At 62.2% G+C, this 23191-nt stretch overlaps 1 protein-coding gene across 10 annotated transcripts; it reads left to right on the plus strand.

Annotated features, from left to right (window-relative positions):
* The first annotated feature begins 2645 nt into the window (after window positions 1–2645).
* On the plus strand, window positions 2646–21282 carry ATP8B3 (ATPase phospholipid transporting 8B3). Of its 10 annotated transcripts, none has more exons than XM_073887310.1 (29): window positions 2646–2751; window positions 3074–3216; window positions 3994–4052; window positions 4552–4643; window positions 5007–5120; window positions 6055–6153; window positions 6369–6430; window positions 6766–6838; window positions 6938–7008; window positions 7334–7416; window positions 8786–8944; window positions 9145–9233; window positions 9749–9939; window positions 10017–10225; window positions 11097–11128; window positions 11223–11379; window positions 11797–11985; window positions 12063–12175; window positions 13844–14008; window positions 14106–14217; window positions 15075–15150; window positions 15389–15506; window positions 15729–16113; window positions 16195–16418; window positions 18245–18328; window positions 18487–18726; window positions 18921–19059; window positions 19325–19452; window positions 20510–21282. In XM_073887310.1, exons 2-29 carry the CDS (start codon window positions 3128–3130, stop codon window positions 21176–21178), a joined length of 4221 nt encoding a protein of 1406 aa, XP_073743411.1. In that variant the 5' UTR covers window positions 2646–2751; window positions 3074–3127; the 3' UTR covers window positions 21179–21282. The 10 variants fall into 10 exon arrangements, with proteins under 10 accessions (XP_073743411.1, XP_073743401.1, XP_073743404.1 ...); XM_073887300.1 differs by having other exon boundaries at window positions 2651–2751; window positions 3077–3216; XM_073887303.1 differs by lacking the exon at window positions 3074–3216 and having other exon boundaries at window positions 2659–2751.
* The last annotated feature ends 1909 nt before the right edge of the window (window positions 21283–23191 follow it).

Raw genomic sequence — 23191 nt, forward strand, 5'->3', positions numbered from 1 at the left:
GGCTCCGTCTCTGTCAAACTTCTGTTGGAGGCCCAGAGAGCAGGGTCCCAGGCTGAGGACACAGCAGCCTCTGCCCCCAAGGTGTCCTGGGCCATCGCAGCTGAGGACTGGTTGCTCTCTGGATCCTGGGGGGCCCTCCAGGGGGAGTGTTGACCCAGCCACTGTTGTGTCCCCCTGACGTTCTTGTGACCGTCTGACTTTCTCCCACCTCTTCTGTAAATAAGTAGTTGTTTCCTAAATAAAGGGCACAGGCCTGTTCTTGTGTTTTTGTTTTTGTTTGGAGAGGGGGTTAGCAGGAGAGAGAATCTCAAGCAGGCTCCTCGCCCAGCGCGGAGCCGGACAAAGCGTTTGGATCCCACGACCCTGAGGTCGGGACCGGAGCTGAAATCAAGAGTCGGACCCTTCACTGACCGAGCCACCCAGGTGCCCCCTGTTTCTGTGCTTCTGGTGGTGTCTGCCTCCCCAGAACATACCGAGCCCCCCAGGGAGACCGGGAGGAGGGGTGCAAGCTTTCAGCTGGCCCAAGATGCTGAGTCTTGGAGGCTGCAGGGCCTTTGCAAATCCCAGGGAGGGAATGGGGTTTGGGGACCCAGCAAGGTCTCTCTCTCTCTTTTTTTTTTTAATTTATATATTTTGAGAGAGAGAGAGAATGAGAGAGAGAGAGCACATGAGAGGGGGGAGGGTCAGAGGGAGAAGCAGGCTCCTCGCCGAGGAGGGAGCCCGATGCGGGACTCGATCTCGAGACTCCAGGACCATGACCTGAGCCGAAGGCAGTCGCTTAACCAACTGAGCCGCCCAGGCGCCCCAGCAAGGTCTCTCCTAAAGACTATTAGAACAATCTGTGCAAGCGCCGTCCCCCCCCACCCCCCCGCCCCGCCGCCACCACCACCCCAGGGTCTTTCCCATTAACCACGGGGGCGGCACTGGGTGTTTGTTGAGTGAATGAATAAATGGGAGGTTTACCTGCTCTCCCCTCCCCAGGCCAAGGAAGGTGTGCAGACCAGGCTTCCAAGGAACAAGGAGTAGGGGGTTGCTGCCCTGATGGTGGAGGTCACATCCTCCGTGCTGTCCTCACCACACCCTCACTCACTCCCTCTCGTTCATTCACCCAACATATGCTCACAGGTGTTGCTATGAAGGGCCCCGGGCCCCCGGCAGAGACGGGAGGCTGGGGCATGGAGTCAGGCGCAGGTCCCAGGTCTGGTGGATCAGGAATGGGCCAGAGGGAAGGATCCCCGGTCGAGGAGAGAGGGTGGTGGGGGTGGGAAAGTACCAACTACCTTCCTAATTTCCACACTTCAGACGGTTTCTAAAAGTGAAAATAGGAGAGACGGCGCTCGATCATCTCTTCTGCCTGCCCGAGTTCGCCCCTTCCCTGGAACCCCACTCAGGGAGGCCCTAGCGTCAGCAGGGGCTCCCGCCCTGGCTCAAGTCGCCCACCTCTGGGGCCTGGCCATGACCCTGCCTCATGGCTGTCGCCCACCCCCGTCACCTTCAGGAAGGCCCCGGGAGCCCTGGCCGCCCGCTGGGTGAGCACACACCGGGCCAGAACCTCGTGGGCTTCCTCTAACGGCCTCCCCAGCCCTGCGCCCAGCACCACACCTGCGCCTAGAAGGTGCTCATTAAATAGGTACAGGATGAGTGAGGGAAAACCCAGGCACACAGCTTAGGCCTGTGATCACCTGTGCGTCTTTCCGGTGTTGCTAGCCCCACTCTGGCCCCGTCCAACCATGGCCAGGTCCAATCCACCCTACGGAGGCCCTGCTCCTAAATTACAGGTCCATTAGTACTCTGGCCCTGCTGTGCAAGGCCCCGCCCACTGACCCTCCCCAGCCCCAGCCTACCCCTACCTTGACACCCCTCGACTCCTGGCAAAGCCCCAACCCTGGATCTGGGCCCGACCCTCCTCTGGCTGGCAACACTACAGAGACCGCCCCAGGCTCCACCTCCGCCGGGAGCCCCCTACCTGGCCCTCTCCGTAAGGCTCCGCCCCGCCCCACCCCACCTTGACTTCCGGCCTGGTTCCGCCCCGTGAAACCCTGCCCATGCTCCGCCCCGAACCGGGAGCTCTCGGCGAGACCCCGCCCCCCAGCCGCAGCCTCGCCCCAGGCCCCGCCCCTTGGGCCAGTTCAGCTTCACAAGTCCCCGCCCCCAGGGCCACGCGGGCCACCGCCCCCACCGGGTCCCGCCCAGCTTTAGAAGCCCCTCCTCCCCCGGGGCCGCCCCGCCCCGCCCCGCCCCTCGGGGCCCGCCCATTTGCAGAGTCCCGTCCCCAGGCGGCCCCCGCCCCGGCCAGGCTTACAAAGCCGCCCCGTCCCCTCCGGCACCATCATTTGCATAACCCGCCCCCAGGACTGCCTCCGGCCCGGGCCCCCGCCCCTCGGGTCCCGCCCAGCTTTAGAAGGCCCCGCCCCCAGGGCCGCCCTGGGCCCTCCCCCTCCCGCGCCGCGCCCGCGCCGCCCGTTTCAGGCCGGTTGGCACCGGGCTAACAGCTGCGCCACGTCCGCCGCCCTGGCCACCCGCGGACCGCCGGCCCGGCCCGCGCAGGTGAGCGGCGGCGCTCCCGCTGCTGTGCGTCCCCCGGCGCCCGCGCACCCTCTCTGGACTCCGCCCAGCCTGAGGGTGTGAGGTCGCGGCGGCCGCGGCGGGGCGGAGTCCAGTGGGGGAGCCGCCGCGCCCGGGGCCTTGTGGACCGAGGTCTCCCGTCCAGGGACGCTCCGGCGGCCGCTGCGGGATGCTCGAGTCTTCTCCGTGAGCTGGACGTGGGAAGGAAGGGGACGCCCGCACTGGGGGGCAGGGGCGTCTTCCTGCCCCCACGTGAACTTGGAGTGGATTCTGCCCACCGAGGCGTTCCCCCGGGCCCATCTGCCCCCCGCTGGGTCTCCCCGGCCTCTGGGTCCCGCTTGGCTAAGCCTCGCTCACCCCGGGCCTCACTTTTCCTCATCTGGTGAATGGGCACTGGCCCGGCGCAGGCTCCCGGGAGCAATGGAACTGGCTCTGAGCCAGGTCCTCCCCGTCGGGGCCTGGGGACGCTGCTGGCTCAGAGGCCAGCCCTGAAAGTTTCTGACTTCAGCAGGCAGCCCCAACAGGGAGAGAAGCAGAGGAGAGAGGGGGGATCAGGCCTGGGATGGGGGACGCTCCAGGTAGAGGGGGAGCCCAGAGGAGGCAGCCGAACAAGCGCGGACGGTCTGAGAAGCATGAGCTGAAACCAGAAGGGTGCGGAGGCGCCGGCCAGGCTTTGGGCAGAGCTACTCCCGGTGGCGGAAGCAGCCTGTCAGGGGGCTCCGGGAGGGGGGAGCAGCCGCGTGCTTGCGGGGGGTGGAGGGTCACTTGGGGAGCTGCTGAGGGCCCCCTGGTTAGACTCACGTTCCTGGCACGGGAGGGCAACGGTCAAGCATGAACTGGATGGTGGGAGCGTTCCAGGCTCCGTAGAAGGCGTGCTGGCCGCCGTCATCTTCCCCATCCCAGCCTCAGACCTCTCTGAATAGCTTGGCCCTCAGGTACACCCTTCCAGGTCTAGCATATAGCCCTGGGGCCCCACTTAGTCAGTCAACAAACTCCGATGGAGCACCTCAGTGGGCTGGGCATGTGTGTGGTGCGGGGATTGGGGCAGGAGCGGGTGCAGGACGACCAGGGAAGGGCTGGGGGTGGGCATGCCGGGAGAGGTGATGGGGTGGGGAGCAGCGGCCAGAGCGGGAGCCCTCCCTCCTAGGGGCTGGGCTCGAATGCGGGAAGACGAGGCAGGTTGCCAGCTTGGGGGCTGCTGGATGTGAGGCCATTGTAGGTTCGGGGGTCAGCGTGGGCCCCCCTGGGCCCAAGGACACAGCCAGTGGCTGGAGCTTCAGAGCCCTGGGGTGGGGCAGCTGGTGGTCGTGGGAGGTGACAGTTTAGAGGGCCCACTCTCAGGCCGTGAGTCCCCGAGAGGGCAGAGAAGGGGACGACGGTCCAGCAAGGGCTGGGCCCCTGGTGTGACTTTGGGCCCTCTCCCCGCAGCCCCACCGGCATGGGCAGCCTCGCCTACCGAGAAGACTTCGAGGAGGAGAGGGACCCAGGTGCGGGTCCTGAGTCCGGGCGAGGGGGCGAAGGGGCATATTACAAAGTGTAGTGGCTGAGGTGGGGGGACAGGAGGCTCCCTCAAACCCACACAGCAGGCCCAGTGTAGGGCTCTTGTTGGGTTATAAATGGTCCCAAGCCTGATGACTGAATGCCAGATTGGGATTCAGGGCCTGCAGCGCATCACTGGGCCTCAGTTTACCTCCGCTGTAGAAGGAATGGGTGTGAATGGGTCTCGCAGAGCCTGTTCTTGTAGCCTAGGGGTTGGCCCAGGCCAGGGCCCACTTCTCAGATTCCCTCTGGCTCCTGGCAGGCTTCCTGCAGGGGTGGGGGGAGGTGAGGGCTGCAGGGCCCATCCGCTTGTTTCCCGGCTCCCTGGCCATGCGCTGAGTGTCCCCAGTGCTGGGTCCCCTGGGGGCCGGTTAGCCCTCCGCTGGGGTGTCGTTAGCCTGTGTTTGTCCACGGCCCTGCACGATGCCCTGCTCGCTCTGGCTTCAGCATTCACCTGGGAGGTGAAAGCCAACAGCAGGACCTACAACAGCCAGTTCAAGAAGAACAGCTTCCTGTGCTGGCAGAGGCAGAAGTATAAGGTGGGCAGCCCCGGTCTCACGGCTCCGCCCCCCCACGTTAACCCTGAGGGCTGCAGCCCCGCCCCTGTGATGAGTGAACCCTTGACAGTGCAGTACGTCCATGGGGCTCCACCCCGAACCCGTTGCATGTGTCTCACTCTAGGGAGTACAGAGGCCGTGGCTCGGCCCCGTGGGTCTTCGCACCCAGTGGGGCTCAGAAATGCCAGCTTAAGGCTTGGCATTCAGCGAGCGCTCAGTAAACTTGGGCTCGAGACCTTGCATTCGGCAGGTGTTCAGTCAATGCTGGTGGCAGCCAGAGGGCAGGAAGGGTAGGTGGGGGGCCCCCTGGCCTGGGCTGCAATGCCGTGCCGGCTTTCGTTCCAGAGCAATGTCATCTACACTGCCAAGTACAATGTCTTCTCCTTCTTGCCCCTGAACCTGTATGAGCAGTTCTGCCGCATCTCCAACCTCTACTTCCTTTTTATCATCATTCTCCAGGTGTGGCAGGGTGGGGGCCGCCCCAGGGGTCAGCCCCTGCTCACAGTGCCTTCTCCAGGGGCCCTCCCTGACATCCCTTGCCCCAGGGTTCTGTAGACCCAGGGCAGTTGAACTGTGCTGTAGTCTGTGTGCTTAGTGGGTCAGTGTCTGGCTCCCACACTCATTGCTGGGGCCCTGCTGCCCAGCGCAGGGCCTGGCACAGAGGAGGTGCTCAATAGATGTTGAACGATGAAGGTGCATGCACGGCTCATTCAGGTCCAAGGAGCTGACCCCAGAGGGCAAGGAGGAAGCAGGGGTCAAGAGCATGTTCTCAGAACCTGCCGGGCCACTTCTCACTGCCTGCGTGGTCTGGACATGGGCACCTCCCTCCCTCAGCGGGGGGGGGGGGGCATTTTCCAGAGCACCCTGACCCTCACCCAGCATCTCATTCTGTTCTGAGTAAAGATCCAGTAAAAACTTATTGAGCACCTACTGCGTGCAGGTCCTATGCTAGGCATCGGGGACCTGGCAGTGACCTTGACACCTGTTTTCAGGTGGCTTGGGGACCGGTGGGGTGACATCACACCATGTGGTGGGCACCAGTGATGGGCACAGGGACTCCCCACCCAGGCTGGTCTCTGGGCCACTGGAGGAGGTGATGGGGAGGAGCAGGGTTACTGGGAGGGGAACAGTGAGCGTGAAGGCCCCGAGGAGGGAACAGCTCAGGCTGAGAGGGCTTCCTGGAGGAGGTGACATGGGAGCTGGGCATGGAAGGGATGCTGGGGAGAAGTTCTGGAGCAGGACCAGTCCTGAGGTTTGGCCCTGGGCTGAGGTGGTCAGCAGGTGGACCCAGGAAGCCAGGGTGGAAGGCTGGGGGTGCTTGGTGGGAGGGCGGGGGGAGGCGGTCAGGGTGGTGCCTGGGGGACGGGCTGGCATGACCCACCCGCCACGTCAGGGTTTCCCCGAGATCTCCACGCTGCCCTGGTTCACTCTCTTTGCCCCGCTTATGTGCCTCCTCATCATCCGGGCCACCCGAGACCTGGTGGATGACATCGTAAGTGTGGTTGGGGGGTGCGTGGCGCGGGGGCGGGTGTGGGGGGAGGGCACTCACACGGGTGGAAGCAGAATCTGCCTCCTGCTGCTGACACCGCGTGCTCTGGACAGACGCCCGTGTGGACAGCTTGCTCTGCACCTGGGCCCTTACCTGGGGGGCCTGGGGGCCTGGCTGGGGGTGGGGCCGCCCCTCTGACCTGCCCCCCGTCAGCCCAGGGGCGACACAGAAGTGACAGGATCGTCAACAACAGGCCGTGCCAGATCCTGGTGGGGAGGAGGTGAGGCCCGTGGCCCCGAGGGTGGTGGTGGGGGGCGCGACAGGGGGGAGTACCTGGATGGGTCCCATGGGACCTGGCCAGCCCTTCCTAAGTGGCTACTGTCTCCCAAGCCTGGGCTGGGCCCTGCGGTGGAGGTGGAGGCTGAGGGTCTAAAGGGGCAGGGGGGGGAGGGCCTGGAAGGGACCGGGTAGTGGGGCGTCAGTGAAGGCCGGCCTTCTGGCAGGACTGGGGGCGGGCAGCTGCTGGTGGGAAGCCCTGCTCTTTGAGCTGGGGGTGGCCAAGGCTGGGCGTGGAGGGGTCCCCTCTCACACCCACCACCGCCCCCACCACTGTAGGTTCCTGTGGAAGAAATGGGCGAACCTGCGTGTGGGAGACGTGGTGTGTCTGCACAGAGACAACATCGTCCCGGTGAGCAGTGGCCGGCTCCAGGGGGAGGGCGGCTTCCTGCTCCTTTGCCTCTTGCCCGCCGGCAGTGCTGTTTCCTCGTGACCCCCCCTCCCACCCCAGGCCGACCTGCTCTTGCTGGCCAGCACGGAGCCCAGCAGTCTGTGCTACGTGGAGACCACAGACATTGACGGGTGAGCAGGGGCTCATCACTAGGGGTTTGGGGCTCTGGCTGCAAGACCTTCTCCAACGGCCGGAGAGTCGGCACAGCAAGCCCACTTGGACATTCTGGTCATTCGCCCCATGAACACTTGTGCGGCGCCTGCAAGCCAGCAGGGCCAGTAAGATTAGCCCCGAGCAAGGGACCCACCTTCGCGCCGACATTCCTGGAGGCCCTGGTGTGCACCGCGTGCCGCCGCGCTGAACGCAGAAGTGAGGCACGGCCCTGCTCTCTGGGCCTCAGCCTCCTGGTTGGCAGCTGGTACACAGTAGGTGCTTAGCTCCCCATCTCATCACCAGGGAGACCAACTTGAAGTTCAGGCGGGCCCCGCTGGTCACCCACCTCCAGCTGACCAATATAAGGAACATGGCTTCCTTCCAAGGTGAGAGGCAGCGGACCTGTTTGCCCCTCCTGGGCCTGCATCTGCCCCTCTGTGCAGTGGGTGCAAAAGTTCCCCACCTTGCTGGGCTTGGAGGACGGTTTTGGGGTGTCTAGGGGGTGTTGGGGGCCAGGACAGCCTTTAAGAGGTGGGCTTGCCCCGGGGCCTGTTTCACATCCTCTCAAACGACGTAAGTGCTGGGGCGTTTCCTGTTGTCAACAACAGGAAGGGCAGCATTTTATCAGGCATTACGTCTTACTTGTAACGCACGGCCGCTGAAAGCCAAACACGTTTGGATGTTTAATCGAAAAGGCAGTCTGTGGACCTGGGCTAACGACCTACGTGTGGGTGGGAAAGCCCATGGGACAGGGAGTCCTTGACATTTCTTATTTTCTGCCTGGAAAGCAAGACGTTTCGTACCTATGGACACAGTTGGTGTTTGTCATGCCCCAGCCAGGGGATGCTTGATTGTTTTCCTGGCTTGTTGCAAAGGCACGTTACTCTAATGGGTCCTGGAGCAGAATCTGTGTCCTGTGCTGGTTTCCTGTCTGTCACGATTTCCAAGGAAAAGCCTGGCTTGTGTGGAGGGCGGCCGCACTGGTCCCGACACCTCCCTCTAGGCCTCCACCTGCCCCAGCTGCCCCAGGGCTCCTGCAAGGCTTGGCCCCATCAGAGGAGGACCCTGGGTTGGAGAGGTGACGGGAGGCGCAGGCTTGCCCCTTGGCTCCCCTGCCCCCCCGCCAGGCCTGCCATTTCTACGTTCAGGACAAACTCAGGCTTTCGGTGCTGGAGCAGGCCTGTGGCCCCCCGGCTTGCTCCCTCCCAGGGTCCCAGCCCACACCTCATTGTCATTTTTACCCTGCCCTGGGCCAGCCTTTGATCCCGAGTGTAGTTTCTCAAACAGAAGTGGGGCTGGCGATACCCACTCACTGTGCGGTGGTGGCAGAAAGACCCTCTCCCACCACCTTCTAGAACACTCTGCAGTGCCCTGTATCTGTCCCCTGTGGTTGCACGGTGCTGGATGTAGGTGTCCTTTTCTTCTTCCCCTCCTCAAAGGTTTATTGAGCACCTATTGTATGCCAGGGGCTGGGCTGGGCTCTGGGGCCTCGGTGTGACCGAGACGAGGCTGGTGCCTTCTCCCACGGAGCTCACAGACATCAGTGACACCAACCCCCGAATAAATGTCCAGTGACGTCCCGGGGTCATACCCATGAGCAGGGGGGCTCCTTGGGGAGGGCTTGTCTGAGGAGCTGTGAGTCCCGTGGGGCAAGTGTGGGGCGCTGCAGGCCCCATGATGGTGGCCCCCCTGCCTGGAGAGGGTGGCCCCAGCCCAGCCAAGCCCTTGGCTCCCTGACCGCCCACTGGCCCACAGGCAAGGTGGTGTGCGAGGAGCCCAACAGCCGGATGCACCACTTTGTGGGGTGCTTGGAGTGGGACGGCAGGAAGCACCCCCTGGACAGCGGCAATGTGCTTCTGCGCGGCTGCAGGGTCCGGGACACGGACACCTGCTACGGGATGGTCATCTATGCCGGTACGGCCACCGGGCTGTGCGGGGGGCGGTGGGGGCTCCGCAGCCACGGGCAGGAGGTGGAGGCCAGGCCCCGTGGAGCCAGCACCCTCGTTGCGGCTGAAGACGGGAGTGTTGTGTGCCGGTGGACGGACGTGGGGGCGGCTGGGGGGGGGGGCGAGCAGACGGACGGGCAGAGCGGTGAGCGGACACAAACCCTGCAGGTTTCGACACCAAGATCATGAAGAACTGCGGCAAGGTCCATCTGAAAAGAACCAAGATAGACCATCTGATGAACAGGCTGGTGGTGCTGGTGAGGGGCCCCTGCCCTGGGCGCCCGGGGAGGGGGGAGGGGGGAGGGGGAGGGGGGGAGGGGACTCCCCCGCTGTGCGGGCCCTGCAGCCTGAGCCCAGGACAGGCCTGTGGGCCAGAGTCTTCCTGTAAGGTTAACGGTCGAGTAGGAATGTCCTCATGAAGGAAATGTTGATCTTGATGGTTTCCAGACGTGCAGGAGGCAATGAAATGCTCGCCTCCCTTCCACTGACAGTTAACGGTCCTTAACTTTTGGCTTAATTAACTTTATCTCCTTTGAAGTTATCGTAATAATAATTTAATAGCAGCCACAAGGCCTGACGAGAGCCGCCTGCAGGCCCCCCTGCACCCCCCCCCGCATCCCCTGGCCTCCAGCCCCCTCTGCTGAGCCCGTGGGCAGGGCTGGCTGGGGAGGGAGCCCTCCTCGCGGCTCTGCTGGTGGGTCCCCGGGGTGTCTGTGTGCCGCCTGGGGCTCCCCACCTGCGCGAGCTCCACCACCACCCTCCCTCCCCGCAGATCTTCGTGTCCCTGGTGCTGATCTCCATGGCACTGAGCTTCGGCTTCTGGTTCAAGGTGAAGGAGTTCAAGGCCAAGCACCACTACGTGTCCTCCAAGCACCTGTACAGCGCGGCCACCGAGACCTTCCTCATCTTCTGGGGCTTCCTCGTCCTGCTGAGCACCATGGTGCCCATGGCCATGTTCATCATGTGAGTCAGGCTGCCCCCACTGCCCCCACCCTTCCGTCAGAGTGGGGGGACCGGGCATGACCTGGCGTGCGTTGCAGGGTCGAATTCATCTACCTGGGGAACAGCATCTTCATCAACTGGGATGTGCAGATGTACTATGCACTGCAGGACGAGCCTGCCAAGGCGCGCAGCACCAGCCTCAACGACCAGCTGGGCCAGGTGGAGTACATCTTCTCGGACAAGACCGGCACCCTCACCCAGAACATCATGACCTTCAAGAAATGCTGCATCGGGGGTGTCATCTACGGTGGGTCCCCTGCCCCCCTGCAGCGCCCAGGAGTCTGCCCTGCCTCCGGGCCGGCGGAGCCGTGCTGGGGGCCTCGGGCGGGCTGCTACGGACGCGGGTGTGAGCGGTCCTCACACCTGCCCCGCGGCGGGACAGGACTCTTCTTTGGGTTTTTACAAACCGGCCTTCCGCGTGGACACTCATCAACATTTCCAGATGTCACAGGAGAAGTCTTTTTTGGTTTCCTCCCAGTCGTTTGGAAACCGGAAAGCCTTTGTCAGCTCGGAGACCACACAAACAGTGGTGGGCGGGGCCTCATCCGTCCTTGTAGTGAACTAGGGCACGTGGAGACCAGGAGGTGAAAGAGGGCCCGCCCCGGGGGGCGGGGTACGGGGGAGACAGGATGGGCGCATGCCCTCCTGGAAATTCCACCCCACCCTCAGCCGGGGCCCGAGGGGCGATAGGGAGCAGCAGGGTCTGTGGCGAACAGCATCTACCCCCAGCCGGGTCTTCTGATGTTTCTAGAAGGGCTGAGGACCCAGGTTTTTATGTGGAACCACCAATTTTTCCGAAGTAGGCAGCGAAGTCCCAGTTGTAAGAAGATAATCCTGAAGAGATCAAACACAGTGCTCGCTCTGTGGGGCTGAGTTCTGCCCTTGGCTGTCCTCTGGGACCCCCCAGAGGCTGTGGCTGCATCTTGGCCTCCTTTGTGCGGAAGGCAGAGCTGAGGCTGGGGGTCCTTGGTTGCTTGGGGTGTCGGGCCCAGAGCCCCAGGCCCAGCTTGTCCACTGTACCCAGTGGCCCCAGGACGCCTGACAGTGGGGATGGGGGGCTGTGGGATCCCCGTGGGTCCAGGAGAGCGGAGGCCTGATGGGGGGGGTCTTTCCCCCAGGCCCGGATGAAGAGGAGGAGGCCCCACATAAGGTGAGCCCTGGCCACCCTGCAGTGCTGGACGGTGCGGGGCAGGGGTGATCAGGGATGCGCCCACAACCCACCTGCCCCTCACCCCGCCCCACAGGAGAACCCCTACCTCTGGAACAAATTTGCCGACGGGAAGTTTCTTTACCGCAACGCGAAGCTCATGCGCGCTGTCCGGGACGGTGAGGACGAGATGGTGCAGGAGTTTTGGCGCCTCCTGGCCGTCTGCCACACCGTGATGGTGCAGGAGAAGGACAGTGAGTGCACCCACCCTCTCCCCGCCTGGGAGGGTGCTCAGGCCCCGGGGCCCCTGACACGCTCCCCTGGCCTTAGAGGTTGCCCAGCCCCATCACCAGGGCTCCTCTCACGTCCCAAGCCCTGCGTCTTCTGGATCTCGGGGTGTCCAGGCCTGTGACTCGAGATCTGTTCTTGCCGGGAGGGAGAGGCCCTTCAGACCGGGGCCCAAGCACCCACCTTCCTTTAGTGGGCTGAGAGGTCATACCAGCCCCGGAGACCACCACCCCGTAAATGTCTGCTGACTGTCTCCTGGGTCCATTTCCTCCCCCGTGCTCTGGAGATAGAAGTGGGACCCGCTGTAGGTGAGTGGCGCGTCGTGATGGAGGGCAAGCTCCAGGGAAGGCGCCCACCCACCCCGTGGTTCCCTCCCTGACCAGACCAGCTGGTGTACCAGGCTGCATCCCCCGATGAGGAGGCGCTGGTCACGGCGGCCCGGAATTTTGGCTACGTGTTCCTGGCACGCACACAGGACAGCATCACAGTCATGGAGCTGGGGGAGGAACGGGTGTACCAGGTCTTGGCCATGATGGACTTCAACAGCATACGCAAGCGCATGTCAGTGCTGGGTAAGTGCCCGTGCAGGGGAGAGTGTGGTGGGCTGGCAGGGTAGAGCGTGTGGGCAGCCAGGCCTCTCCCTCTGCAGTCCGCAACCCCGAGGGCTCCATCTACCTCTACACCAAGGGCGCCGACGTGGTCATCTTTGAACGCTTGCACAAGAAAGGCATGAAAGAGTGGACCACAGAGGAGGCCTTGGCTGTGAGTCCCTGTGGGAGGAGAGTCTGTGGGGTGCAGGGGGCAGGAGGTGAGGGCACAGGGACAGGGAGGGGGGAAGAGGAGGAGACTGTGCGGAGAAAGGGCACGCACCAAGGCTGGCCATGTACAGTTGTCCAGGTTGTGCACTGCACAACCCCCCGTGTGTGCGGTGTGTGCGCGTGCACACACACACCAACACACACACACGGCTGGGAAGGAGCTGAACTCTAAGCTGTTTCTGTTCAGAGGGGACATCTTTTTCTAAGTCACACAAGGATACCCTGTGGTTGGACTTTCGCCCTGGACACTGTCCCCCTTCTCCTAGCTAGGCTTGGGTTCTAAGACATGCTCAGCCCCCCTTGCCTCAAGTCTTTTGCTCCATGGGTGACGCGCAAACTCCTCCACCCAGCTGTTGAGGCTCTGTCTGCCTCCTACTGGTCTCTCTAGCCTGGTATCTCCTTGCCCCCAGGGGATTGCCCAGGACCCCAATTTCTGGCTTGCAATTTGCCCCATGCTCAGATGATGCCTCAAGACCTTTGCACATATAACCCCTCTGCTTGGAACTCCTTCCTCCACTCTGTCACTCAGGATCTTCTAGTCCTCAAGCCTCAGATGCAAGATCACCTCCAGGGAGATTTTCCTGCCCCAGTCATAACATAACATGTCCATAACAGGACCTAACAGCCCCAGCCCTAGGGCTGTCATGTCATGTCCGGTGTCCTCTCTCTGGCCCAGCCCTGACCCTATAGGGCTTCCTAAGGGCTTTGCTAGGTCTCCAGCATCACCTAGCCCAGGGGCCAATGGGGGTGTTTATGGCAAGAAAGTCCTGTGTCCCTCCACTTGGAGCTTCCCACAGTGCCCTGCTCTGCTGGGAGTGGGGGGTGGTGTGGAACTCTGCTGGAGGAGGGAGTTGGGGGGCAGGCCTCTGATCTCTGACTCTGAGCTGGGGAAATGCATACAGAATAATGACACGGAGCGCAGGAGCTCGGCAAGATGGCTTGGCTCAACTGCCTTGTAGAACAAATAGGTAAACTGAGGCATAAGAGCAGCGAAGGCCTGTCTGGTTCTTTGGATGTGCAAGGAGCCCCTGTTGTGCCCAAGCCCGGCCTCTCAGACCCACCTCCAGTCAAGAACAAAAGCGAGACCTGGGGCTGGGCACTGGGGCAAAAAACCTGGGGCAGGGTGGGGGGTGGGTAGGCAGAAAGTAAGGAGCCATGAGGAGTACCTTCCTTGGGGTGTCCCAGAGGTGAGCGGGTGTTCTCCTGGGGGGCCTGGAGACCGAGTCCCACATGATCCTTTCTGTTCCCGCCCACCCCCAAGAGGCCCCTTGAGAAGTGAGGCAGAGTGTTCGGTCCAGACATTCCTAAGTCAAGGGACCAGAGGGAGGGTCAGGGGCTGCAGGGGCCCCGACTGGGGAAGGGAGGGTCTTTGGAACAGGTAGAAGGTGCCATGCGAAGCGAAGGGAGGTGGTCCTGGCAGAAGGAAGGGCGGGGGCAGAGGTGTGGAGGCCAGGCAGAGCCGAGCATTGGCGGGGCGGTGGGGGGCTAGGCGGTGGTCGGGGGTCAAGGTTTGGGGGACCCAAGTGGGGAGAAGGGCTGGAGGAGTGTCAGGGAGGCAGGGTGGTTGGTGACAGGGTGGTGCCAGGACCCACCCACCCGGCCCCCCCGCCAGTGCTTTGCTCAGCAGACCCTGCGGACCCTGTGCCTGGCCTACAAGGAGGTGGATGAGGGTGTGTACCAGGAGTGGTGTCAGCGGCACCAGGAGGCCAGCATCCTGCTGCAGAACCGGGCCCACGCCCTGCATCAGGTGTACGAGGAGATGGAGCAGGGCCTCCAGGTGTGCGGAGCACGGAGGGCCGGGCCCCCCCCCCACCTCTGCCAGGGAGCCGAGTCCCCACTCAGTCTGCCTCCTGCCCCCTGCCCCCCACCCCTAGCTGCTGGGAGCCACGGCCATTGAGGACAGACTCCAGGAGGGCGTCTGCGACACGATCAAGTGTCTCAAGCAGGGGAGGATCAAAGTGTGGGTACTCACAGGGGATAAGCAAGGTGGGTCCCAGGGCGGCCACGCCCAGCACAGAGAGAAGGGGGTGGGTGGGAGAGAGCTCCTCACCTGCCTGGAGCGCCACCGACAGCCTGCCCCACTTGCCGGGGCTCGGCATTGCCCTCCACCTCGTCCCGGGAAGGGAGAAATGGGAACAACTCAAAATGCTGGGGTCCCCCCACCCCCCCGACACCTCCTTGGGGCGGGGTTGGCACTGTGCTGAGCACTTCCTGAGGTTTGGCCCTTGTTACCCCTGTGTGATGGATGGGCCAAGCAGAGCTCCGAGGACTCTGGGGCGCATGCTGGAGGTTGCCCAGGGACTTGGGCCCTGCGAGCCCCGGATCTCCTCCTTTCCCCTGCGGGTTCTTTGGGGCCCGCTAGCCGTGTGTCCCAGCAGGGCTGCATTAGGACTTACGTGCACGCCGGGCGTATACGCACAAAATACTTAAAATGACATTTTGCAGCTGACAAATATCCAAGCTGGATTATCTTTTTTCTTTTTGTTCTTCTGATTTTAAAAGAAATCAAATCATTTTTGTGGGTTCGCAGAAGTGCCCATGGGGCCTAGGCCATGTGCCATGTCCAATGACCCCTTGGCCGTGGCCCCCAGACTCCCTTCCTCCAGGAGCCTCACTGGCCAGAGGGCCAAAGTGGGGGCCCTTTTGCTCAGAGCTGCCGCCAAAAAATCAGGGCTGGCTGTCATTGGCTGGCCCGAGTCACATGCCTTATTCTGACCCAATCCTCACGGCCAGGGGGCGGGGCATGCTGATGTGATTGTGGGGGCCTGGGTCTACACCACAGGGTGGGCGTGGCCCCCGCGGGGGGCGGGGCTGCCGCCGTGTTGAACTGGGCTGGTTTGCAGAGACAGCGGTGAACATCGGTTTTGCGTGCCATCTGCTTTCGGAGAGCATGCTCATTCTGGAGGAGAAGGATATCGTGTAAGGGGGGAGGGGCGGGGGTTGCACCCATGCTCATTCTGGAGAAGGAGATCGTGTAAGGGGGGGAGGGGCGCGGGTCGCACCCGTGGCCTAAGAGTGGCTCCCGGGGTCTGCAGAGGGCCCTTAGTCTCTGCCTGGCCGGACTCCCACAGGGGGGGCCCAGGTCCAGCCGGGAAGGGGGTGGAGGGAAGCCTGTGCCCGCCGGCGCGGCTGAGCCGCTCGCGCTGGGCCCCCACAGTCGCATCCTGGAAGCCTACTGGGAGACCAACAACAACGAGCCGGGTGGCAAGGGCCGTCGGAAGAAGCGGTTCCTGCCGCAGGTCAAGATGGCCATGGTCATTAGCGGGGAGTTCCTGGTCAGTGCCCGCTCAGGGCCGCCGGCAGAGCCCCTGGTACTGGGGAGGGGGCTGGGAGGAGCAGCAGAGAGACGGTTCTCGGAGGGGCCGGAGCAAGGGAGGGTCGCGGTCAAGTCCAGCCTGGCGCTGGGACGCGAGGCCTGGGAGGAGGGGCCGGCTGGGGCGCTCCCGGAGCGGAGGCGTGCGCACAGAGTGATGCGCCCCCCTGCCCCCGGTGGCCAGGACCAGCTGCTGCTGTCCCTGCGCAAGGAGCCCCGGGCGCTGGTCCACAAGGCGAACATGGACGGGGGCGAGTCCTGGCAGGAGCCCGACGAGCAGAAGACGGACTTCCTGCGGGCGCGGCGCATATCCCTGATGTGGCGGACGCTCGGCATCCAGCTGAGGGGCACGGGCTTGGCGCCGCAGGTCACGGACTCCCACACCAGCGAGAGCCCCGAGGTGCGGCGGGAGCGGGCCTTCGTGGAGCTGGCCTCCCGGTGCCAAGCGGTCATCTGCTGCCGGGTGACGCCCAAGCAGAAGGCTTTGATCGTGGCGCTGGTTAAGAAATACCAGCGCGTGGTGACCCTGGCCATCGGGGACGGCGCCAACGACATCAACATGATCAAGAGTGGGTGGTGGGCAGCAGGTGGGGGGGGCGGGCAGCTGGCTGGGGGCGGCCCCGGGCTGACAGGCTGCGTGTCCCCCGCAGCTGCGGACATCGGCGTGGGGCTGGCGGGTCAGGAGGGCATGCAGGCGGTGCAGAACAGCGACTACGTGCTGGCCCAGTTCTGCTTCCTGAAGCGGCTGCTGCTGGTGCACGGGCGCTGGTCCTACATGCGCGTCTGCAAGTTCCTGCGCTACTTCATCTACAAGTCGGTGGCCTGCATGATGGTCCAGATCTGGTTCGCCTTCTACAGCGGCTTCTCCGCCCAGGTGTGCTCTCCATAACCTCCGCCAGCGAGGGCGGCCACTCCCAGCCTCGGTGCCCGGCGTTCTCAGGGATACCTGGCACATTGGAGCTCTGAAGTGAGGGCAGGACAGATGTCCGACGTCCGTCCTTCTAGTGGGCAAAAGGGGAGAGCGAGGAGTCCAGAGAAGAGAAATCTGGGGGGCTGGGTCCCCGACTACAAGGCTCTAGGCAGTGGCACGGCAAGGATGAGAGGTGCTCTCTGGAGCTCCACAAGGGTCCCAGGCACTGATTTTTCCCTGTGCAGAAGGAAATCGTCTGCGAATAGCCAGCTGTGAGAGGGAGTGAGGTCCCTGTCACTGAAACCCAGGGGTTTGTGGGGCAGCTTTACAGAGGCACCCTAGAAAAATATGTATTGTTTGTTCCTTTTACTTTTTATTTATGGATATTTTTCAGAGGTTTCTGTAAGTGGAATTGTTTTCTTAATTTGCTTTGGGGATTGTTCCTTGCTGGTGTGTAGAAACACGAGTGAGTTTTTGAGTTTTGGTCTGTGCCCTGTAACTTTGCTGAATCTGTTTATTGGCCCTAGTAGCTTTCTTGTGGGTCCTTTTGGGATTTTTCTGCATATAGACTTATGTCCTCTGCAAAGGGAGAGGTTTACTTCTTCCTTTTCTATTTCAATAGCATTTATTTCTTTTTCTTTCCTGATTGCTCTGGCTAGGACTTCCAGCGCAATGTTGAATAACCGTGTTGAAAGCAGGCTTCCTGTTTTGTTCTGGATCTTCGCAGGACAGCATTTAGGTGTTGTTGTTGTTTCCACATTTGTTAACTGGAAGAACTGTTGCTTCTCCTCTATTTATTTATTCAGTATTTATTTCTACCAGTGTAGACTCATGGGTATTTATTTTACTGTATCCTTTGTTGCTCAGATTGTCCCTGACTTGTCCCTTTTGACATGTGACCGCTCTTCTCTGAGTACACCCCCACTTTCTAGTGCTGTAGGAGGCTCCATGCTCGTTTTGTATTTCCCCTGCTGCCGCTCTGGAATCAGCCATTCCTGTCAGGAGTCCTGGCTCTTGGTAGTTAGACACCAAGCTCTAAGTGCCAGCTGTGCTCACAGGGATGCTGCTGGATTCCTCTCTCAGTTGACAGGAGCTGCAAACTGTACATGTACTAACCCTGTAGAGACACACATCCGTATCCGTGTCTGTCGGGCCTTGTCTCTATGTTTGTGGATATGAAAACCTATGAGTTCACAGCAGTCCATCTGATTCCAGTCCCACGGGACAAGGCTCAGCTTAGCCTTTTCCATGTACTCATTTGTGAGTCTTTTCTCCAACGGTGAGAAACTTCATTCTTGTAAAATTTCTTATTTTTAACTTTTTCGCTCAATACCAGGATGCACATAAGGTGGTTTTCAGAGCTGATGCTCATGTTCTGTTAACTGGATTGGATTCATCATCAGGAGACCTACTTGCCTGTGAGGGCTCTTCCACATAGTGATCCCCCTAAACCTAAAAGGACCCAAACCCCCCACATCCTCCTAGCCATTTTCCCTCCTGTATTTCTACGTTGAAGCCATCCCATTAAAACAAGAACTCAGAGGTGCAGTTTTGCAACAGTTGGACCCCGCTTTTCCTCTCTGCCTTTTATCTTCCAGCCTTCATCAAGCCTCCCGTAGCCCACCCTGGTTTAGCACCAACCTTCATTATAACTTGACCTCCCCGCTCACCTGGAAGCCTCCCCAGGGGTCCAGTTAGTTTGGGTGGGGCTCCTCGGGTAAAGACTTGTTTCTCTCTTTGGCCACTGGCCGGCTGAAGGCTGACCGCGCCCCCTCCCTCCCCCCCACCAGCCTCTGTATGAAGGCTGGTTCCTGGGCTTCTTCAACCTGCTCTACAGCACACTCCCCGTTCTGTACATCGGTCTCTTTGAGCAGGTGAGCAGACCCAGGCCTTGTCTCCTCCTTCCCTGGAGGTGCTCCCATGTCTGCCCTGCAATTCCCCACCCTGGGGGGCCTGGCATGGGGGTGGGGCTGTCCCCAACTCCCCACCTGGTCCCAAGAGCCTGCCACTCCCTCCCATGCCCCACCCCCAGGACGTGAGTGCCGAGCGGAGCCTGGAGCTGCCCGAGCTGTATGTCGCAGGCCAGAAGGACGAGCTCTTTAACTACTGGGTCTTTCTCCAGGCCCTCGCCCACGGCACGGTCACCTCCCTGGTCAACTTCTTCGTGACCCTGTGGGTCAGCCACGACTCGGCTGGGCCTGTCAGCTTCAGCGACTATCAGTCTTTCGCTGTGGTTGTGGCCATGTCGGGCCTGCTGTCCATCACCATGGAGGTAGGCAGGGCTGCCAGCCTGTCCCGCCCCAGGGGGGCCTTGGACACGAGCCACCGAGGTGTACCCGCTCAGTGACCCTGCCGGGGGGCCTTAGCAGGTGGCCTTCGTGGACCTGGGGACTCAGCCCCCACCCAGTTCCATGGAGCCTCGGGGTTCCTGGCACCACCCTGGCCTAAGCCCCCCTCCCCCTTCAGGTCATACTCACCATCAGGTACTGGACGGTCCTGTCTGTGCTGGCCGTTTTCCTCAGTCTCTGCTTCTACATGGTTGCAACTTGGGCCAGCCAGAGTTTCTGGCTCTTCCAAATCTCACCCAAGACCTTCCCATTTCTGTGTGAGCCCCCAGCAGGGAACGGGGTGGCGGGCCCCGGAGAGGGGTGTATCCACGCCAGAGTGCCCGCGGTGCCCCCTCCGAGCCTCTGTGTTCTCAGCTGTGCAGGGGTGCCATGCAGGGGGGCTGGTGCCTTCTGGGCATCTGCACAAAGGTGTCCTGGGGGCAGAGGGAGGGGTGGGAGTTCGGGTGTCAGGAGGAGGGGGCACCCAGCAGACCCTGAGGAGGCTCCACCTGGGGCTGAGCTGTGACTCTGACCTGTCACCAGATGTTGACTGCAACGTTCTGTCACACCCCTCCATCCTGCTGGTCGTGCTGCTGAATGTGTCACTAAACACCCTGCCCACACTGGCTCTGCGTGTCATTTGCCAAGCGCTCAAGAAGGCAGGCCCCAAGGTGAGGGGGCTGGGGTCCCCATCCCACACTCCTGGGACCCCCTCAGCCGGAGCCTGTGCTGGGAGCAGAAACTCCAAGACACAGGGCTGGGGGTGGGAGGAATGGAGACCCAGGCACACCCCAGTGCCCTCAGGGGGACCAAATAACAGGCCCCAGGGTCCACCCCCAGATGTTCGGGGCTTGGGGGTCCAGATGACAGAGCAACTCAGAAATGGTTTAGGGAAGTGAAGGGACCTAGAAGCACCCCAGGTGTCCACTGAAGGATGAACTGGTAAACACAGTGGGGTGCATCCCCACGCGGGAACAGGCTCCAGCCTCAGGAAGGAAGGGACCCTGACACTTGCCACGACTCGGAGGGACCCCCGAGGACACCGGGCTCAGTGAGAGGAGCCAGACCCGGAAGGACACATCCCGCAGGAGGACCCCACTCCCAGGAGGTCCCCAGAGGAGTCCCGTCCCCACAGACAGAGAGGAGAGGGTGGGAGCCGGGGCTGGGGCAGGGAGGGGGTGGGGACAGAGTCTCCGTGGGGGGAGACGGAACGTTCTGGAGACGGAGGGTGGAGTGGCTGCAGGACCGTGTGAGTGGGCTTAATGCCACGGAGCTGTGCACTTAGAGATGATTAATATGGTACATTTTGTGTTATGCATATTCTACTACAAGGAAAAAAACCCAAACCTAGAAGGGAGGGTTGCAGCTGGGATGGGCCCTAGAATTGACTGGAATAATGGACCAAGACATGGCCAGAAACCTGCCACCTTCGGCCCCGCGGGCTGGACACATGGCTGTCCCAGGTGCGCCTGGCCTGGCTTTGCCACCAGAGGGCACCCAAGGCCCCTGGTGGCTGGTCGGGGTTAGGTCCCAGGGAAGGACGCATGGGTTGGTCCAAAATCAGTCTCAGAGAGGACTCTTAATTCGCGCAACTCGGGCAGGGAAGGGTCAGTCGGTGGTGGCCAAGGAAGGGCTCTGAATGGTGCCCGCTGGGGGCAGGTGAGCCGACAGCAGCCCACGGGGCGGCGCGGGAGCCTGGTGACCTTGGCTCTCCTCTTTGCCCTGCAGGAGGTGGAGGAGGCCCCAAGTGAGGGGATCATCACGGTGGAGCCCGGGCGTTACCTGCCCCGGGGGTCGCGCGGCCGGCGCTCCAGCTATGCCTTCTCCCACCGCGAGGGCTACGCGGAACTCATCACTCAGGGCACCATTCTGCGGAAGGCACCGGGGGTCAACAGCGACATGCTGGTTGACCGCACAATCCCATCCGAAGAAGAGCTGTCCCCAGGCATGAAGGAGTCATTCCGGTTCTCCAGGAAGATGTCCCTGCTGGGGAAGAAGAGGCACCAGCACCAGGGCAAGGTGTCCTCGGAGGAGATGTCGCCGGCCTGCGCGGTGAGCTCGACGGCCACGGCGGGCAGCCTGTGCTCCCAGGAGTCGCTGCCGAGGAAGCAGGAAAGCGAGCCGCTGCCTTCGGGGAGCGCGGCGCAGCCCTGGGGCCAGCCGTCTGGGCAGAGCCAGCCGGCGCCGCTGGAGGAGAAGCGGTCCGCGTGGAGGTCCCCTCTCCGTTCCTGGAAGAGCCGGCCCTACAGTCGGCAGAAGTTGCAGCCGCCCAGGGAGGGCACGGCGCCGCTGCGCAGCCAGACCCTCCCCGCCGTGGGGCCGACCGCACCCCCACCCACGGGAGAGCCCTCCGCGGACGGGCCCTCCCGCCCGGGGAGGAGGCTGTCGTCCCTGTAGGGGCTGCCGGTGCCCCGGGGCCGTGCACCTGCTCGCCCGGGGCCGCCCCCGGAAGACGAGGCTCGGTGTCCTTTTCTTTTGCGAATAAACCAGGGTCCACCTTCCCCCTGTGCTCCTCGAGGCTCCTTCTTTTCCTAAACTAGGGCTGTCTTCGGTTTAGAAACCCACACACTGACCTCTAGTGACCGGGAGGGGGATTTGCAGGAAGAGCCCCCGCCCCCAGCCCTTCTTCAGCCCGCGCCGGCTCCCGGGGGCTCCCGGGGGCTCCCGGGGGGGCCCTCCCAGGGCACTAGGTCAGGTCCAGCCCTGGCCCCTGCAGCCTCGTCCCCAACCACGCTGCCCTGGTGGCTTCCCCTCAAAGGAGCCACCTTCCGCGCCAGGCGACTCCCCTCGCCTCCCGGTGCCCCATCCCTATCCCCCTGCACCGCCCCCCTTCCGCCAGCACACAAGTCCAGGTGAGTGAGTAGAAAATAATTTATTGGAGAAAAACAAAACAACAAATCCAGCACAGCAATGGTTAACAATGACGATTTTTTTTTTTTTTAACTTTTAAGCCTGTCACCTGAGGGTGGGAAGGAGAGGGCTTCTGTGCCCTCTAGCGTTTGGGGGGGGTGTCTCCCCAGAAAGCAGCCCTAGTGTCTAGTCTTGGTTAAACACTCAGGGCCACACGGCCACGTGGCCCTCCCTCATCCCTGGCTGCAGAGAATCCCCCCAAAGACCAGCCCTTGGGGGGCATGCCAGGGCCACCGCGGGGAGCCCAAGGGTCTTGGGGGGGGGCTGGTGCGGCTCACCCTGCTTTGGTTACAGAAGTGGGATGGCCCAAATCCCAGGCAGTGCTGGGCTGGATGGGTGGGGAGGTCCTGGAATATGCCTCCCCCCCCTCCAGTCTGGGGCCTCTTTCCTTAAGGGTGAGGGGCTCCTTCCACTACCCCAACCCCCCCTTCCTGGGGCCAGTCTTGGAAGCTCCCACTAGCGGGAGCTCAGCAGAAGTGCAGTCAGAGGCGGGGATACTGCCCCAGAGCCCCCTTTCATGGATAGTTTTGGGGAGCTCTCTGTTCTCTAGGGTCCTGACATGGTTTGGGAGGGAGGGCTCCACAGATGTGCACCCCCGCCCTACATCCCAGGCCAGACAAAGGTTAAAGCCACATCCAGCCCAGGGCCAGGGAGGCTGAGGGTATGGGTGGAGCCTGGCTGAGTGCCTGCCTGGGGGCGGGGGTGTCTCAGGAGGGCCCTTGGGATCTCGGGAAGTTGGGGTACACCCTGGCCCCCACCACCCTGGGCGACAAGACTCGCGTTGGCTGATTGTCTCTCTCCTCTGAACAAGACACTTGGGAATTCATGCTCACGTGAAACCAGCTGGGTGGGGGTGGAGGGTCCGAGGTGGCAGCGACACCCACTTGCACCCAAGAACCAGGAGCAGGAGGCCCAGGATCCCCCACCCGGTTGGCACAAGCAGGTGGTGTGTGGGCACCGGGGGATCTGGGTGCGGAGTGTGGGTCTGGGTCTGGGTGCGGAGGCCCTGCGGCCTCCTCCACCTTCCTGGCAGCCCAAGGCCTTGTCCCCCGCCCGCCGCCGCCGGACACAGATCCTTAGAAAGGGGGGGAAGGAACACAGAGCAGGGAGAAGGAGCACCGACGGAACTCAGGCATGAAACACAACCATGCGACACGGAACCCCGGGGCTCTGACCCGGCCCGGCCCCCCCGCCCCCCCCCACCTAGCACATTAGTCATGCATCAAATCAAATTCCATTGTCTTTTTTTTTTGATTTTTCTTACTTTTTTTCTTAAATTACATTAAATTACATTTGAACACAGAACACATAGAATAATAAATACTCTTATAAGACATGACTCCAAAAAACGAGGAACAGAACACGCCAGAAAACAGAAAGGTACACTCTCTCTCTCTTCCTGTCTTTCCTAAAGGACTCGTTTGAGTAAGAAATCTGTAAACGCCGGTCCTGCGCTCCTCACCTCTCACCCCCGCTGCCCTGCCCTTGGCCTCTGACCAC

The sequence above is a fragment of the Callorhinus ursinus genome, unplaced genomic scaffold (assembly GCF_003265705.2).
Source record: "Callorhinus ursinus isolate GAN/ISIS: 27379988/994484 unplaced genomic scaffold, GSC_fseal_2.0 scaffold77, whole genome shotgun sequence".
NCBI lineage: Eukaryota > Metazoa > Chordata > Mammalia > Carnivora > Otariidae > Callorhinus > Callorhinus ursinus.